Below are 18,097 nucleotides of genomic sequence, written 5' to 3'. Positions count from 1 at the left end.
TAAGGATATTCTCTATTAGAGGACCCTTAAATGTATGCTTTAAAAAATATTGTCAGCCATTGGTGGCATTGCAATATACTTTCCTGAAAATTTTTCCTAATTGTAAAGATGTTTACCTCCAGAACTGAGACTCTTTATTTTCATGAGTAGATGTAATGAATTCTGGAATTGCAAATTGGAAAAAATTCTCCATAAGTTTGGAGATCTTTGCTTGAGATTGTTTTCTCTTTTTTGGTAGGCCGCATCTACAAGTGCTTGTTTACTGGCTCCGTGAGCTCACTACTGACACTGCCGCTAGACATGTTATCCACGTGAGTATTGAACTTGTGTGACCATGAAGATTGCACAAGGTAGATACTATAAGGCTTAGTTTTTTTCTTCACAATTTTGTTACAATTTGAAGATTCTTTTTCTATTTTGAGGAAAATAATTTATGTTTCCTATTATTTGTAGCTACATGTAGTGGAAGTAACTAATAAATGTAGTTGTCGTTACTTTTACAGTGTACCTGTTTTAAAGGACTGTTTTGTAATGGTGGGATGACTGGTTGGCTGTCATGCAGTTTGAGATATACTACTGTACTGTGTTTGTATGCTGAAAGTTCTTTTAAACTTGGTGTTTTTAACACATATACTTGAACTGACATTTATTTTTAAAATGTTTCTTGTGGCTATTAGACTGTAGATGATAAAAACTTGTTCATTGTAGCTGTTTTACTGTATCTTATTTTGATATTGTTCATTATTGCTTTCCTTATGTTGTCAGGCTCCCCTTTTCTCTCTGACTTGATTGGCTTATGGGCCACCTGAATTGTCTACTCATTAGGCCAGGTGCAGTGGCTCACACTTATTATCGTAGCATTCTGAGAGGCTGAGGTGGGTGGATTGCTTGAGCTTAGGAGTTTTAGAACAGCCTGAGCAAGAGCGAGATTCCTGTCTTTAAAACTAGCTGGGCAGGTGCCTGTAATTCCAGCTGCTTAGAAAGCTGAAGTGGGAGGATCACTTGAGCCCAAGAGTTTTGGGCTGCTGTGAGCTATGATGACACAGTACTCTACCAGGGGCTACTTGGGTGAGACTCTGTTCTCAAAAAAAAAAAAAAGACTACTCATTGAAACCAGAGAAATCCTGGAGGCCCAGTGGGAATAGTGAAAAGAAATTGTGCATTTGGATATTGCTTGGTTTTGTAACAAATGCTGCCCTTTTACAATTTGAAAAATTGACTTGGTTTTTTTCTGAATGCAGTTGTAACTCAACTACTTTTTTTTTTTTTTTTGCAGTTTTTGGTGGGGGCTGGGTTTGAACCTGCCACCCCCGGCTTATGGGCCTGGTGCCCTACTCCTTTGAGCCACAGGTGCTGCCAACTTTTTTTTGAGATAGCATTTCACTTTGTCACCCTCAGTAGAGTGCTGTGGTGTCACAGCTCACAGCAACCTCCAGCTCTTGGGCTTAGGTGATTCTCTTGCTTCAGCTTCCTGAGTAGCTGGGATTACAGGCGTTGGCCCCAATGCTCAGCTATTTTTGTTGTAGTTTGGCTGGGGCTGGGTTCAAACCTGCCATCCTGGGTATATGGGGCCGGTGCCCTACTCACTGAGCCACAGGTGCCACCCCAACTCAACTACTTTTTTTCAGAGTAATGTTTTTTATTCAGTATAGAATACTTTTTTGGGGGTGGGGTGGGATAATTTTACTTTTAAGTTTTAATATATTAGCAGTTGCTAAGTTCTATAGTTCAATAATTGGGATCATATCAGAGTGCACCATATCAACTAGCTATTGATACAAAAAATGAAAAACACTGTCCCAAAACTTAGTGGCTTGAACAATCACCGTTTTATTTGCTTTTAATTCTGGGGGTCAGCAATTTGGGCTGGGCTTAGCTGAGCTGTTCATCTATTAGGCTTGCATAGGTCACTAAGATGTTTTACAAGGACTTAACGGTGTAAGATGGTTTCAGCTAAGGTGTCTTGGGTCTCCCCTACATGACCTCTCATCTTTCAGAAGGATAGAGGGCTTTTTTACATGGTAGTCTCAGGGATAAGAGTGGAAGCTTGAAAGTCCTCTTCTGGGCTCTGGAGCTTGGGTAACATTATAGGCAATTTACAAAACCTCAGATTGAAAGCTTGGGGAAAAAACTCTAGAGCTTGTCATTTGATTTATTTATTTATGACAGAGTCTCACTCTGTAGCCCTGGGTAGAGTACAGTGGCATCATTGTAGCTCACTGCAATCTCTCATTCCTGGGCTCAAGTGGTCCTCCTACTTCAGTCTCCCTGGTAATTGGAACTCCAGGTGCATGCCATACACTGGCTAATTTTTCGATTTTTTAGTAAAGATGGAGTCTAACCTTTGCTCAGGTTGATCTCGAACTCCGAAGCTCAAGCAACCCCCCAACTCTCCTCGGTCTCCCAGAGTGCTAGGGTTACAAGTGTGAGCTACTGTACCTGGCTGAGTTTGTCACCATTTAAAATCTGTAACAAGCAGCTATTTTCTTCATTGCTGATGTCAAGGAAGGAGTAGAGAGCATGTCAAAATGTAATGGTCTCAGAGGATTCCTTAGTAAGTGGGTAGTTAGGATACCCCTTATGATTTAGGCTATATTGCATGTAATATCGTATGAGGGCCATTCCAGTTTTAAGTTTGGAGGTGCTAGGCTGAGGTTTACCAGATTAACCCTTCCATAGGTTTTTCATGGAGGAAGAAAGTCATTTCATTAAAATAATGGATTTTCCAAAGGCTAAAGATATTTGAGTTATTCCTGAATTATTCTGAAATCGTAGACATGGACTAGGAAAGGATAAACCTGTTCAGAAAGGAAAAAGAAAAGAGGGTCTTCAGTATTACAGTATTCCATGTATTATATATGTATTTTTATGTGTGGTTACTAGAAGAATCATAATTTGCCCTCTGGATTTGTTGGGAAACTAGTATACTTTTATATACTTGCAGTTAGCATCAAAACTTGATTTGTTTTCTAAGTGAAAATTTTCTGTAAAATGTATTCTAGACTTCCTTGTCTTATCAATGGCATACTGAGTATCTCTCAGGCTTCATTTCTTATATTATCATTAGGACTGTCTGAAGGCACGTTCTGATTTGATGATTCCTTTAATTTATGTGAGCTCAGGTGTCAGCTAATCAAGCTTTTAATCTTGTCTGCAAAATAAGGGTGGATAAATTTTTAGTAAGGTCTGGACAGAGTTGTTTAAGTAAAGTATGTAAATTGAATGCTTTTCCTTTGTCGAGTGTTTGGCTGTTTTTGTCTTTGTTGCTTGCTGCTTTCCTTTTTCTTGGCCATGTTCAAAAAGCAGGTTGCGGATAGCTCATTACTGTATAGGTTTGATGTTATTTTATGTCCACTATAATACATATATAGATACATAAATGTATATATTAGTGAGCTTATAAGATAGAATTATCACAGGTAACTCTTTCGAAGAAATTGATTTTTATCCCCCAAATTAAGATTTACCTTTCTGAGGCTTTTTCTTGAGGTTTTCATGTTAAACAAAATGTTAACCTTTGGTTTCTTGATTTTTAAGTGTTCTTTGGAGTAATTATGTGTCATTTCTTTCTTTAATAGGGAAAATTTGTTGGCAGATTGTTTGCAGGGTTGTTTCGTGGTTACATGCACACTGTGTGCATTCATCAGCCTGGTGTGGTTGCGAGAGCAGATAGTCCATGGGGGAGCACCAATTTGGTTGGAGCACGCTGCTCCACCCTTCAATGCTGCTGGGCACCACCAAAATGAGGTAACTGCCCCACCTTCACAGTTGATTTTCTTGGGTAGTACGTGAAAATTATTGTCTCCCTCTAAGATTCAAATCTTTGATCCCATGTCCCCTATAAATATTCTTTTGCTGTTTCAAAGGAGGAAAGTGGAAAAGTTTGGGTGAATATTAATGGAGGTGTGAAAAATCAAATTGTGTATTTGCTTCTTAATTTTCTAGCTAGATTGGGAGCCATATTAGGGGGTAGGATAAAATACTCTTGTCATTCTCTTTGCCTGGGTTAACTGCTTAACTGGGGCCTGAAAGTTAAGATAGGAACTTCTGGATATGTTTCTGACATGCTGCATAAATGTTAAGGAGGCTGCCCCACCTCTTTGTTTATCAGTATCTTAGTACCATCAGTAAAACGCTTTGTCTTTCCTCCAGAGTTGGAGGATTACTAGAAGTAGAAATATTAGAACACTGTTGATAATAGTCTTGTGCAGTTTTATTTTTTCTTCAGGAGTGATGATATGCTTAGATATAGGGACAATGTAAGCAAGGGCATCTAAGGTACAAGAGGTATTCAGAAGAGGAGGATCTAGTAATTTTTAGTATCTTGCTTGCTGAGAAATTATGGTGCTGAAATTATCACAGATTAGCCACTTGCATAAAAAAGTTTATTCTTTACAAAATTTCATCATGAAAAAATAGCTTATAAAATACTAAAAATGATTACTGATGTAATTTTTCTTTCTTTTCTTTTTTTTTTTTTGGAGACAGAGTCTCAAGCTGTCACCCTGGGTAGAGTTCTGTGCCATTACAGCTCAAAGCAACCTCAAACTCTTGGGCTTAAGCTATTTTCTTGCCTCAGCCTTCCAAGTAGCTGGGACTACAGGTGCCCACCACATTAGCCGGGCTATTTTTTGGTTGCGGTTGTCATTGTTGCTTAGCAGGCCCGGGCTGGGTTTGACCTCACCACCCTAGGTACATGTGGTGGGGCCCTGCTGACTGAGCTACGGGCGCTGCCCTATTGATGTAATTTTTCTTGTTAGGAACTGCTGCTTTTGTCAATGTGTACATCGATTTCATCAAATTGTGCTTTGATGAAACTGATTTCTTTTTCTTTACAGAATTCAACTTCTTTGAAGAACTTGCATAGATAGTAGACCGTAAAAATTGACTCCATTATTATCGAGTATTAATGCTTTTATCATGATACCTTATATTCTGAAGCTATTAATGCAGCTTTCTCATTAACCCCCTTTGGAGTCAAGTATTTTAACATAACTATTAACAATTAACTGCAGCTATGTCTTTGCATTGGTAGGTGGCAGAACTTAGGAAGAGCCTGAGGAAGATGCATTTGGCAACTGATGAAGTCCATATCACAGTCTTATCTACTAAGCAAAAATTAAAAATCATTTATGCAAGTGTTTTTATGTGGAGAATTAAGTTATATATATATATATAAATTTAAAAAGAATACATATTTTTATCTGTGAGGCAGTCAATAAAAATGAGAAATATAAATTTGAGGTAGCCAGATTTGTACTTCTCACTTTTATAATGTTTGGTGAAATGTTAATGACTAAATTATATAGTTTATATATGTTAAACATGTATAAACATATATGTACATATTTATATTAACAATGTATATAAATTAAATATATATTTAACATAAATTATGTTAATCACGAAAATATATGTACTAAATGACTATTCATTGTGAAGTGAGTTTATGTTCTTAAGTACTAAGTTGGTAAGAAATCAGTAACATTTAGAAAAGATGTCTTTGAAAGGTGTATGTGTGTTTTTTTTAAATTTTGGTATGATTTGCTGGTTTTATTTTAGCAGGGAGAGCGTGACTTGGAAATAGAACAAAACAGAAAAGTTATCCAAATTTCGGGGTCTTTACTGTCATTTTAGGCTCCAGCAGGAGGAAATGGTGCAGATAATGCTGCTGCTGATCAGCCTGCTAACCCACCAGCTGAGAATGCAGTGGTAGGGGAGAACCCCGATGCACAGGATGATCAGGCAGAAGAGGAGGAGGAGGACAATGAGGAGGAAGATGACGCTGGCGTGGAAGACGCAGCAGATGCTAATAATGGAGCCCAGGGTATGGCTTTGGGGTGTGCTCACTCATTTCTTTAAGACCATGAGTTTGTTCTCAACTCGCATTGAGTAAGAAGACTGGAGTTCTCATTTTAATGTTTTAAAATTCTATTTCTAACCTATTTTTACTTTATTTTGGCAAACTGACATTTGTGGATATACACATGCGTAAATTTTTTTTCTATGAAGCAGGGCACATTTTGTGTTTTAAAATCCTCCTTTGCATACTAATAGAATGGATAGGAAGAAATTTTTTTTCAGGCTGGATAGATCATTAATTTTTTTTTTTAAGGAATTTGATACAGATTTACCTTGTTTGCTTCCCTTGTTCCTTTTCTATTGAGTTACTACCACTTTCAAAATAAAGATGAATGGCTCGGTGCCCATAGCACAGTGGTTACTGTGCCAGCCACATACACCGAGGTTGACGGGTTTGAAATCGGCCCTGGCCAGCTAAAAACAATGACAACTGCAACAACAACAGCAGCAAAAATACTCAGGCATTGTGATGGGCACCGATAGTCCCAGCTACTTGGGAGGCTGAGGCAAGAGAATGGCTTACGCCCAGGAGTTTGAGTTGCTGTTGACGCCATGGCCCTCTACTGAAATAAAAAAAAAATAAATAATGATGAAATTCTTGAAATGTATACTGCAGACCAGGTGTGCCAAAAGAAACCAATTTCTCATTTTCTATCAGTGCGAACTCCAGAACGGAAAATAAGAACCAAGACTGGGTCTGCTAGTCAACTGTCAGTTGCTTACTGTCTCTCATTATTTCTTCCCACCCCAGAGTTTTCCTGTCAGTCACTGTATTGTCTCTGGGTCTACTTGAGATGGCTAATATTTGAGTATCTTATGCTAGACACTGGGTGTGTAGATGTGAACAAAACACCAGTTTCTTGCCTTCATGGAGATTTTGGTCAAGTGAAGAAGTAGGAAATACACATTGTGATGAGTGTTGTTCAGGTTTCTCTGAGGATGGGGAGAGATGTTATTTATGTTAGAATTCCCTGATAGTGCAGAGTAAGTGATATTTGAGCTGAGAACTAAAGGATGAGAAGAAGAGACTTGTGTAGTGAGAGCAGGGGATCCTTTCAGGGAGACCTCAGAGGCTTGGAGAATGCAGCCTGCTGCTACTGTAGTGCTGGCTGTTATTTTTCCCTTGATGTAAAGCAGTAACTCCTAATTGGTCTTCCTCCTTCTGTTCTTGCCCTACATAGTTCTTACCACTCTTTGGCCTTTATTTTATTTGTTTGTTTTGAGAAAAGGTCTCACTCTGTTACCCATGCTGGAGTGCAATGGCATGATTATAGCTCACTGCAGTCTTAAAACTACTGGGCAGAGCGACCCTGCCTCAGCTTTTTGAGTAGGCTGGGGCTGTATAGGTACATGCCACCATCCCTGGCTAATTTATTTTATTTTTTTGTAGAGCGGGGTCTTACTCTGCTGCCCAGGCTGGTCTCAAACTCCTGGCAGTCCTGCTGTCTCTGCTTCCCAAAGTGTTCAGATTACAGATGTGAGCCATAGTACCTCGCCCCTACTCTGTTGCTTTTTTTTTTTTTTGAGACAGTCCCATTATGTCATCTTTGGTAGAGTACTGTGGCGTCACAACTCACAGCAACCTCAAACCTCTTGGGCTTAAGTGATTCTCTTGCCCCAGCCTCCCAAGTAGCTGGTTCTGCAGGCGCCTGCCACAACGCTATTTTGCAGTTGTCATTGTTGCTTAGCTGGCCTGGGCCAGGTTTGAACCCACCAGCCTGGGTATGTGACCAGGGCTCTACCCACTGAGCTATGGGCGCCGCCCTTTACTCGCTTGCTTTTAAATCTTTCAGCGATTTTTCCATTATATGAAAGAGTAAATAGGCTCCGTGCCTATGGCTTAAGCGGCTAAGGCACCAGCCACATACACCTGAGCTGGCTGGTTTGAATCCAGCCCAGACCCGCCAAAACAACAATGATGGCTTTGTAGCAGGCGCCTGTAGTCCCAGCTACTTGGGAGGTAGAGGCAGGAGAATCGCTTGAGCCCAGGAGTTAGAGGTTGCTGTGAGCTGTGATGCCATAACACTCTACCCAGGGTGACAGCTTGAGGCTCTGTCTCAAAAAAAAAAAAAAGAAAGTAAATAAAAGCCAAACTCCACATTTATCTTATATGACTTGATCCCTGTCTGCCTTTCATATTTTTTTTTTTTTTGAGACAGGGTCTCACTGTTGCCCTTGGTAGAGTGCTGTGGTGTCATAGCTCACAGCAACTTCAGACTCTTGGGCTTAAGCAATTCTCTTGCCTCAGCTTCCCAAGTAGCTGGGACTATAGGCACCTGTCACAACGCCCGGCTATTTTTTTTTTGTTTCAGTTGTCATTGTTGTTTAGTAGGACTGGGCTGTAACCCACCAGCCACGGTGTATGTGGCCAGTGCCCCAACCACTGAACTATGGGCGCCAAGCCCCTTTCATACTATTCTAATTATCAGAGAATGCTAGTCCCTGGCTTCCTGACTTTTCTTAAAGCTCTAGATTCATTCCTGATTCAGACCTATTGAATTTCTCTTTTTCATATAACCCTGTTTATTTCCTTTTCAGTACTTATCTCAACCTAGTATCATCTTACATGTATTATTTATTTATATATATGTTATGTACTATAGTTGTTGCCTAAAAAGCAGATACTCAGTGTGGAAAATTTTGTAGTGTAGTTTAGCTTCACAACAACAGCTTACAAAGTACTAAATTAAAAAAGTGTGTTTTACTATTTTTAGGTACGTTCCATCAGCAATCTTTAAATTGCAATTTTATTTCCAGATGACATGAACTGGAATGCGTTAGAATGGGACCGAGCTGCAGAAGAGCTTACATGGGAAAGAGTGAGTAAGACCTTTCTTTATCAAGCTTTCTGGTGTTTTAAGACTAAAATATACTTTAAGTTGGGCATATTTAGATACATAAACTAATTTTGTAGTTACATTTGATGAAAACAGTTATCAGAATTTTGTTTTACTTTTTTGAACAGAGTCTCACTTTGTTACCCTCAAACTCTGAGGTTCAAGCGATTCTCTTTCCTCAGCCTCCCAAGTAGCTGGGCCTATAGGAGCCTGTCACAGTGCCTGGTTATTTTTAGAGATAGGGTCTTGCTCTTGCTTGGGCTGGTCTTGAACACTTGAGCCCAGGCAGTTCACCCACTTGGCCCTCCCAGAGTGCTAGGATTACTGACATGAGCCGCTGCACCCAGCCTCAGAATTTTAATTTCTAGAAAAAATTAAGTGATGTACTGCTTGTGTTGAAAATATTCCAGCACTGATGGCTGTTTCTCTCTCTCTTTTTTTGTTTTTAATTTTCTGAAAATTTTACAAGACAATTTTTCAAACATATAGTACAGTTAAAAAAATTGCAGTGATCACCCATGCACCCACCACATACATTTTAACAGGATCATTGTGAGGGGCACACAAAACTTGTGACTGCCCTGTGAACAAATTTCTTTTTCTTTTTTACAGAGTCTTGCTTTATTCCTCTTGGTATAGTGCCATGGCATCATAACCCACAGCAATCTCAAACTCTTGGGCTCAAGCAATTCTCTTGCCTCAGCCTCCCAAGTAGGTGGGACTACAGATTCCCACCAAAACACCCATCTGTTTCTATTTTATTTATTTCTTTTTGAAACAGTCTCATTATGTCGCCCTTGGTAGAGTGCTGTGGTGTCACAGCTCACAGCAACTCCAACTCCTGGGCTTAAGCAATCCTCTTGCTTCAGCCTCCCAAGTAGCTGGGACTACAGGTGCCCATCACAATGCCTAGCTATGTTTTTGTTGCAGTTGTCATTGTTGTTTAGCTGGCCTGGGCTGGGTTAGAACCCACCAGCCTTGGTGTACGTGGCTGGCGCTGTAACCATTGTGCTGTGGGCAGTGAGCCCACCTGGCTGTTTTTAGAGACGGGGTCTCACTCTTGCTCAGGCTGGTCTGAAAATTCTGATGTCAGGCAGGCCACCCTGTTCAGCCTCCCAGAATGGTAGGATCACAAGTGTGAGCCACTTTGCCTGGGTGTTTTTCTCTCTTTTTGCCTTTGATAGAAACCTTACTCTGTTTAAGGAATATTTTACCTGAAATTGTGGACTTCTGAAAAATGAAGGAACAATTTAAATTTAAGTAGCATTTTTTATGATTCAGTTGGTAAAATAATACAGTTATGTATTCTGTATTATTACAGAAGATAGATAAGATAAAAAGTTTCTATCTTATGCAAGAATTAAACCCAAGATGGAATTTTTTTAGACTATCTAATCATGTGATTTGGAATAAGTGGAAACAGCATTCTCATAAACAGTAATTTTTTTAGTTTGAAAATGATAGTATTGGAAAATAGCTGGTGAGGACTGTTTAAAGATACTGAAAGGAAAATTAGAATAGAAAATCCTGTTGGATTTTAGAGTAATGATAATTTTTTTTCACTATTTATTATTTTTTATTAAATCATAGCTGTGTACATTAATGCAATCACAGGGTACAATGTGCTGGTTTTACATACAATTTGAAATGCTTTCATCAAACTGGTCAACATAGCCTTCACAGCATTTTCTTAGTTATTGTGTTAAGACATTTATGTAGTAAATTTCACATGTACCCTTGTAAGGTGCACCATAGGTGTGGTCTCACCCATTACTCTCCCTCCACTCCCCTCCCACTCCCCTTTCCCCTTCTTCTTGGGCTATAATTGGGTTATAGCTTTCATAAGAAAGTTTCATATAGCTTATGAAAGCTATAAATTGGTTTTATAGTAAGACTGAGTACATTGGATAGTTTTTCCTCCATTCTTGAGAGTAATGATACTATTATTTGTTTATTTTAGATGTTAGGACTTGATGGATCACTAGTTTTTCTGGTAAGTAAAACTAATTCTTTGTAATACCAGAATTGTGAGTTAATTTTGTCTGAATGATTTTGTAACTTCAGATTGACAGTATGTGCTGCCTTTTTATACTAAATGTCAAATACCCATTAGCTTTTGGTCACTTCATATGTTGAAGAAAGTATATTTTGTGTATTGAAAATTTTAGAAAAGCATAAAGGTAATAACTATTTTAAAAGAATTACCATTAAATATTTGACTTTTAGAAACGCAAATGAAATCCAAAGATAATTGTAGTTAAAAAGAATATGCATTATCTTTTAAAATTTCATATTGCAATGTTTAATGCCTGTATGGGGAAAGCAAAGCAGTTTTGCATATTTTCATAGTAAGCTAATCTTATGTTTCTGCAGTTTAGTAAACACTACACGTGTTTACTTAGGCACTCTGCCTTGGTAGTAAAGATTACAACTCTAAAGGGAAGAGCAATTTTTAAAAGCACTTGTTCTTTAAGGGAAAAATATTTTTAGGTCCTGTAATATAAAATCATGTGCCATTTGGAATTTTTAAACAACTGAGAGTATCAAGATGACTTTGGCTGCAAGCAGCAGAACCCCTATTGGCTGAAATGAAAACAGGAAATTCTGAGGAAGAATGGCTCAAGGAATGCTTCATATAGAGGCCCAACAGTGTCATCAAAGATCTAAATAATTTTTGTCTGTCTCCTTTGCTGTCCTCAGTGTTGACCTTTTCCTCAGCTGGCTCTAGATAAAGGCAGAAGAGGTTGTTAGTGTTCAGGGGGAGTGAGATTAATGAGCTGTGATACTCAAGAGCTTCTAGTCAAGGTTTGGTCATAGTGTAGAAAGGCTTTTTTTTTTTTTTTTTTTTTGAGACAGAGCCTCAAGGTGTCGCCCTGGGTAGAGTGCCATGGCATCACTGCTCATAGCAACCTCTAGCTTCTGGGCTCAAGTGATTCTCCTGCCTCTGCCTCCCAAGTAGCTGAGACTATAGATGCCCACCAAACGCCCAGCTGTTTTTTGGTTGCAGCTGTCGTCGTTTGGTGGGCCCGTGGGCCCGTGCTGGATTCAAACCTGCCAGCTCAGGTGTATGTGGCTGGTGCCTTTTAGCTGCTTGAGCCACAGGCACTGAGCCTAGAAAGGCATTTTTATCTTTTACCCTTCATTTCCTCGTGAATGGCAAGTTGTTGAGACAGTGGTATTGACTCAATCCCCCCCCCCCTTTTTTTTTAAAAGATGGAGTCTCTCTCTGCTACCTCGGCTAGTGTGCCCTGGTGTCAGCCTAGCTCATGGGAACCTCAAAACTCCTGGGCTTGAGATTCTCCTGCCTCAGCCTCCTGAATAGCTGGGACTATAGGCACATACCACAACACCTGGCTAATTTTTCTATTTTTAGTAGAGACCAGGTCTCACTCTTGCTCAGGCTGGCCTGGAACTTCTGAGCTCAAGCAATCCTGAGTCTCCCAAAGTGCTAGGATTACAGGTGTGAGCCACTGTGCCCAGGCTTAAGCCCATTTGAATTATTGGAAAAATCAATGATTTCATTACTTCAGTGAACAGTATTTTATATGTACTGAATGCCAGCTGTTGTGATAGTTACTGGAGGATACAGTGATTAATGAAATAAAGTCCCTCTTGTCAAAGATGCTTTATAGTTAAGTAGAGAGAAATGAACGAGTAAGCAAAGGAGCTTTAGAGGTATGTGTTAGAGATTTGGTGACCAAAAGTAATACATCGGACATAAGAGTGACACAGAAGAGGGCTTGGTCAGGTCTTTTTTAGCAAATGGGGGGTTTTTCAGCAGGAAATTTTTAGAAAAGATAACTTAGAGGTTCAGGCATAAAAGATGTTGGGGATAGGGAGAGTTTAGGAGCACTTAGGGCAGAGAATCTGAAAAAATTAAGGATAAATGGGAATGTAGCAGCCATTTCTTTTAGACAAACTAATCATCCTTCTTGCCAGTTGGATTTGTGGAAGATTAGACACCTGACCAGAGAAAATTTTCTAAAAAGGTCTAGGAAGGATCATTTAACCTGATGGTTGGGGAAGGTTGTGGATCCAGATGAATGGGCTTGGACAGGCTAGTGAGTGTCAGCATGGGGAATGGCTCAGTATTTAGCTGTACATAACTAACTGAGGTAGTCCAATTAAACATGTCAAATACCGCTGTATTAATGCTGTTTTCCTTTAGGAACATGTCTTCTGGGTGGTGTCTTTAAATACACTGTTCATTCTTGTTTTTGGTAAGTTGTGTTTGTGCCTTTATTTTTTATAGTTTTGTGGTAGGAGTTTAGTTTTCTAGGAGCCTTGCTATAGGCTTTTGTTTTTAGTATAGGAATATTAAGGACTATATGAAAATAGTTTTAGATAGGAATCCTATATAGGAAGGCTCCAGTCAGAACAGATTTCCTAAGTAACCCTGACTGCACTTACTTACCTGTTTCTCCTTTTGTGCATTTCTGTGTCTTTTTGCTCATTTTAGACTAACTTAAGAACAGTTATTTCAGCAGTAAACTATAAACTTCTTGTTAGGTGTGCTAGGTTTATCCCATCTCCAGAATTAATTTTGTGCCGATTATCTGTGTGGTCTTCAATGGTGGAAGATCTTGTTTTTTATGGTCAAAGTCCTGACCAAGGCCTTCCAGAGACCCTGGTTTGTCATCAGAGGTGGATATATGCTTGTAGGAAGATAGTATACATCTTCTTCATGTGTGAACTCCCCTTAGAACCAGATTCCAGCACATGCTAAGTCACTTCCAAATACTTTTCCAAATGCAGCTGTGAGTATTCCCTGACAGCATATGAATACTCCTCCCGCTGGGAGTAATTAGAGAAAGGAAAACACAGTTGAGGAGACTGAGTTGACAGAGGCTTTTCTACTTTGGTAGAGATAAGGGAAACTAAGTCAAGTAAACCAGTGCCTTAGAATTCCATTCCATCTCTCAAGGGAGAGGAGGCAGAGTCTGACAGACGGAGGGTTCTTGTTAGGTGTGCTAGGTTTATGTCTTAGAGACCTCAGACAATGTACATCTTTGTATAGGGATGATCTTTGAGAAATTCCTTTCTTAGTACCTGTGAGTACCCCTCAGCTCTGCTGAGGAGAAGGAATTAAGATTTGTCAAGGCTACCTCAATCAGACTCCATGTTATTTGCTGTCTGTTGGGACTACGGAAAGCAGTGAAACCACATGGTTGAAAAGGCTTAGAATAAATATTTGGATTGAGGATGAGACAAAAACAGTGATTTCTGTTATCTATAAAAGAGCAAAATAAATTTATCTTGTGACAAAATATTTTGAAAAACTTCTGTTGATTTTTAATTTTCAGTAGATATTCAGGATGCTGCAAATTTAATAGAAAGCTCATTCTTTGTTTTGCCCTTGCATGTGGGAGTGTATCTATATTATTCTGCATTTATTTTTCATTATGTAAAATAATATCATATGGAGACTATGAAACTGTTTTTATCTTGACCAAGTTTTTCTTTTCTTTCTTTCTTTCTTTTTTTTATTTTTTTTATTTTTTTTGAGACTCTCATTGTGTCATCCTTGGTAGAGTACCGTGGCATCACAGCTCATAGCAACTTCAAACTCCTGGGCTTAAGAGATTCTCTTGCCTTAGCCTCCCAAGTAGTTGGGACTACAGGCGCCCACCACAACGCCCGGCTATTTTTTCTGTTGCAGTTGTTTAGCTGACCTGGGCTGGGTTTGAATTTGCCACCCTAGGTGTACGTGGCTGGCGCCGTAACCACGGTGCTACTGGCCTTGAGCCAGACCAAGTTTTTCTTGAGAGTAAAAAATTTAGTCTTCACTCTTGCAGAAAAGCTTGCTTTGGAGAAATAGGTTACCTTTAAAATATGAATTACACAAATAAGAACTTTCATTTATAAAAATCAAATCTCATCTAAGTAAATTTATTTCTAATCCAACCTCTTAGGCTTATACTGTGGAAAAAGCTTCATCTTAATAAATTCATGCACATTATATTGTTAGGCTTTTTTGAAATTAAACAGGACAGTGGTTCTCAACCTTCCTAATGGTGCAGCCCTTTAATATAGTTCCTGTGGGTCGCGACTCCCAGGTTGAGAACCATTGCTTTAGGAACATTTTCCTTTAGTTGTTGGGATTAAGCCCACTCCTGTCTCTTTCATGCCTGCCTTGTTCTACTGGTAGTTTTATACAAAGTTTGGTCTCCCCGTAGAAGGGAATGATTCTGAGAAACTGATCTTAATTTCAGGATACCTTTCTAGTAGTTGCTGTGTAATGGGATGGAAATTGTTGGCATTGGTGTTTAAGGTTGATGATTACATTTGTAAATAGCATTAAAACTTGAAAAATTAATTTTTCTAGGGGCTTAGTTGAGTCATCCTCAGAATGGGGAATGAGAAGAAAATAGGCAAAATTCTACATTTACCCCTTTAAATTTCTTGTCTTTTATAGTACACGTAATATGTTAGTTAAAAAAAAAATACATGTGTATAGTTTATAAATAAATTTAAGTATATTGGAAATACATGGCCAAAAAAATTTCTACCCGCAGAATAGTCAAAAAGGTTTAGAGGTTTACTACAGAATTCATAGTAGGTTCACTCTAAGTTTTGTCCTAATGATGGAGTCACCCCTTTCCCTAATATATACTATGCTATTTAATCATTTCTAACATAAAGAAAAGGTAATTAAATTGTATTATTAGGAATGAAGTAAAACATGGCCAGAAAAATTTGAAGTAAAGAGGACTATAAAAATTCTTACTGTGCAGATTTTAAAGATATTGTCTTACTTAACCATAATGTCATTGTCAGACCTTATAAAATTAGCAGAATTTCTCTAATTTAATTTCCTAATAATCTATCATATTTAAAATTCCTGGGTTCTCTTAGATGCCATTTTGCATTTGATTATTTGAAGATCCTAGATAAGGTCTACACATTACTTTTAGTTGTTAAATCTTAAATTTTGGGAATCTAGAATATTCTCTTTGCTTCCTTCAACCCCCACCCTGTTTTGCCGTTGATTGTTGTCAAGACGAGGATAACTGTTCTTTACAGTATGTCATGTTCTGCACCCATCTGAATGCTTTTTGGATGTCCTCTGCTTTTATCCTTTGTCTCCTGAGTTTCCTGTGCACTGGAAGCCAGATCAAAGGGCCCAGTAAATTCAGTTTTGATTATGTTTGGGACAGTTTCTTCATTGGTTCCTTTGGCCTTTGATACAACATAGAGGAAGTATATGATGTTGTATTATTTTTTTATCAGTGGATTCAGGTGATAGAAGCTGGGACTCTACTCTTAGATTTCATTTTTCCCTTTACATCAGAAAGTAATTTAGGTAATATTTTAATGCCATAAAAATATGCAGTCCATCTAGTGATTTTAGGTTTTATTAGTCTTTGATCCTTACCTAAATCATTTATTTTGTGTGGCAAAATTATTTTTAAATTATCCCTTTTTATGGTTATTTGCTGGCTTTTTCTGTAAAGAAGAAGAAATTGTTTATTAGCTAGGACTATTCAGTTAAGCTGAATTTATTGGCCCAGGAGAAGCGGGACAGATGCTTAATTTTTTTCCTTTTAATTATCAGTTTTCAGAATAAGAAACTGGTCTAGTAACTATTTCCGTTGGTGTGGTAATTATTTTCAAAACATGGAAGTGTTTTTTGTGATGTTGCTTTTTTCTTTTTGTAGTTATTATTTTAGACTTTCCCTTTTTTGAGCATTATAAGCTCTTGGGTTTGTATATATTCAGTGTTTTTTCATCAGTTTTGATAATTATCATTTTTGATGGTTATGTCATTGTCTCTTTGGCCTCTGACACCTCTTCGCAATGGTCTCTGCATCCATTTGACATGTCCCATTAGACCTTTATGACTTTCTTGTTTCCTGGTTATAGAGAATGCCCCAGGTGCTATATTTTTGGCCCAGTTCTGTAGACATCCATTTTTCAAAGAAGTCCTGGTTCTTTTTAGCAGGGGATTGGACTAGGAGGTTGTATTGTATTGATATTGAAGTTTACATTGAGATTTTTTCCCTCCTTTTAGCATTTTGCCCTTACCACATCGGTCATTTCTCCCTTGTTGGTTTGGGATTTGAAGAACACGTGAGTATAATACTTCTACAAACGTAATTTATTATAATTACCCACAAACTTGATATTTGCTGAGTAAATAATATTCTAAAGAGTTACTTCCTTTTTCATTCTGTCTTATGCAAAGGAATAGTTAGCCAACACTGTCTCATTCTTTTCTTTTAAAAATAATAGTGGCAGCTGGGCATGGTGGCTCGCGCCTGTAATCCTAGCACTTGGGAGGCTAAGGTGGGTGCATTGCCTGATCTCACGGGTTTGAGGCCAGCTGGAGCAAGAGTGAGACCTCATCTCTTAAAAAAAAAAAACCAAACTAGCTGGGCGTTGTGGCGCCTATAGTCCCAGCTATTTGGGAGGCTGAGGCAAGAGAATCGCTTGAGCCCAAGAGTTTGAGCTTTCTGTGAGCTATGATGCCATGGTACTCCACTTAGTGAGACTCTGTCTCAAAAAAAATAAATAAATTAACAGTGGCTCGGGTGACGCCTGTGGCTCAGTGAGTAGGGCGCCGGCCCCATATACTGAGGGTGGCAGGTTCAAACCTGGCCCTGGCCAAACTGCAACAAAAAAATAGCCAGGCATTGTGGCAGGCACCTGTAGTCCCAGCTACTCTGGAGGCTGAGGCAAGAGATTCCCCTAAGCCCACGAGCTGGAGGTTGCTGTGAGCTGTGATGCCATGGCACTCTACTGAGGGCGACAAAGTGAGACTCTGTGTCTAAAAAAATAACAGTGGCTCACTAGACAGTGGTCATGTTGCTAATGAGATTCTCTCAAATTCCATGATGCACTCTCAGCCTTTCTCAGCCTTTCTGCCTAGTATCAGCCTTTCTGCCCAAGGCCTACCGCAGGAAAGTTTTCTACAGGCTAATTTTTCACCTGTTCCAGGAACTCATGTGTTCTCTTCTCTCCTCTTCCCTAGGTGTTCCATAGTAAATTTAGAAAAGTAACTATATTAATCAAGTTTTTAAAAAGAAATGGACTGTCTTAGAATGTTGAGTTGTAGTATAGTCTAAATACTTTGCTTTAATTTTGGCATTTTATCATTGTTTTCCAGAGATCGATAGATAAACTCTTGGAGTCCTAGAAGGACTTCTTGTTTTAAGGAAGCGCTGGCTATCTGGGATCTTGTGTTCACTTTCTGTATATCTGCCCTGCAAGATCACATTCTGGCCTCGGCTCCTGTAACTCAGTGGCTAGGGCGCCAGACACATGTACCTGAGCTGGCAGGTTTGAATCCGTCCTGGGCCTGCCAGACAAGAACAACTACAACCAAAAAATAGCCACACGTTGTGGCGGCTGCCTGTAGTCCCAGCTACTTGGGAGGCTGAGGGAAGAGAATCGCTTAA

At 39.0% G+C, this 18,097-nt stretch overlaps 1 protein-coding gene across 1 annotated transcript in view; it reads left to right on the top strand.

Annotated features, from left to right (window-relative positions):
* MARCH6 (membrane associated ring-CH-type finger 6) overlaps positions 1 to 18,097 on the top strand; it is a 102,088-nt gene that overhangs the window by 44,045 nt on the left and 39,946 nt on the right. Inside the window, 7 exon segments of the mRNA XM_012805006.2 lie at positions 239 to 311; positions 3,579 to 3,747; positions 5,638 to 5,827; positions 8,620 to 8,681; positions 10,660 to 10,692; positions 12,868 to 12,919; positions 16,711 to 16,832. Of these exon segments, the coding sequence (XP_012660460.1) occupies positions 239 to 311; positions 3,579 to 3,747; positions 5,638 to 5,827; positions 8,620 to 8,681; positions 10,660 to 10,692; positions 12,868 to 12,919; positions 16,711 to 16,832 (701 nt within the window).

The sequence above is a fragment of the Otolemur garnettii genome, unplaced genomic scaffold (assembly GCF_000181295.1).
Source record: "Otolemur garnettii isolate 467f Iridium unplaced genomic scaffold, OtoGar3 scaffold00033, whole genome shotgun sequence".
In the NCBI taxonomy this organism is placed as follows: domain Eukaryota; kingdom Metazoa; phylum Chordata; class Mammalia; order Primates; family Galagidae; genus Otolemur; species Otolemur garnettii.
Note: the sequence above shows the minus strand (reverse complement) of the source record. Positions and strands in the feature narration are given on the sequence as shown.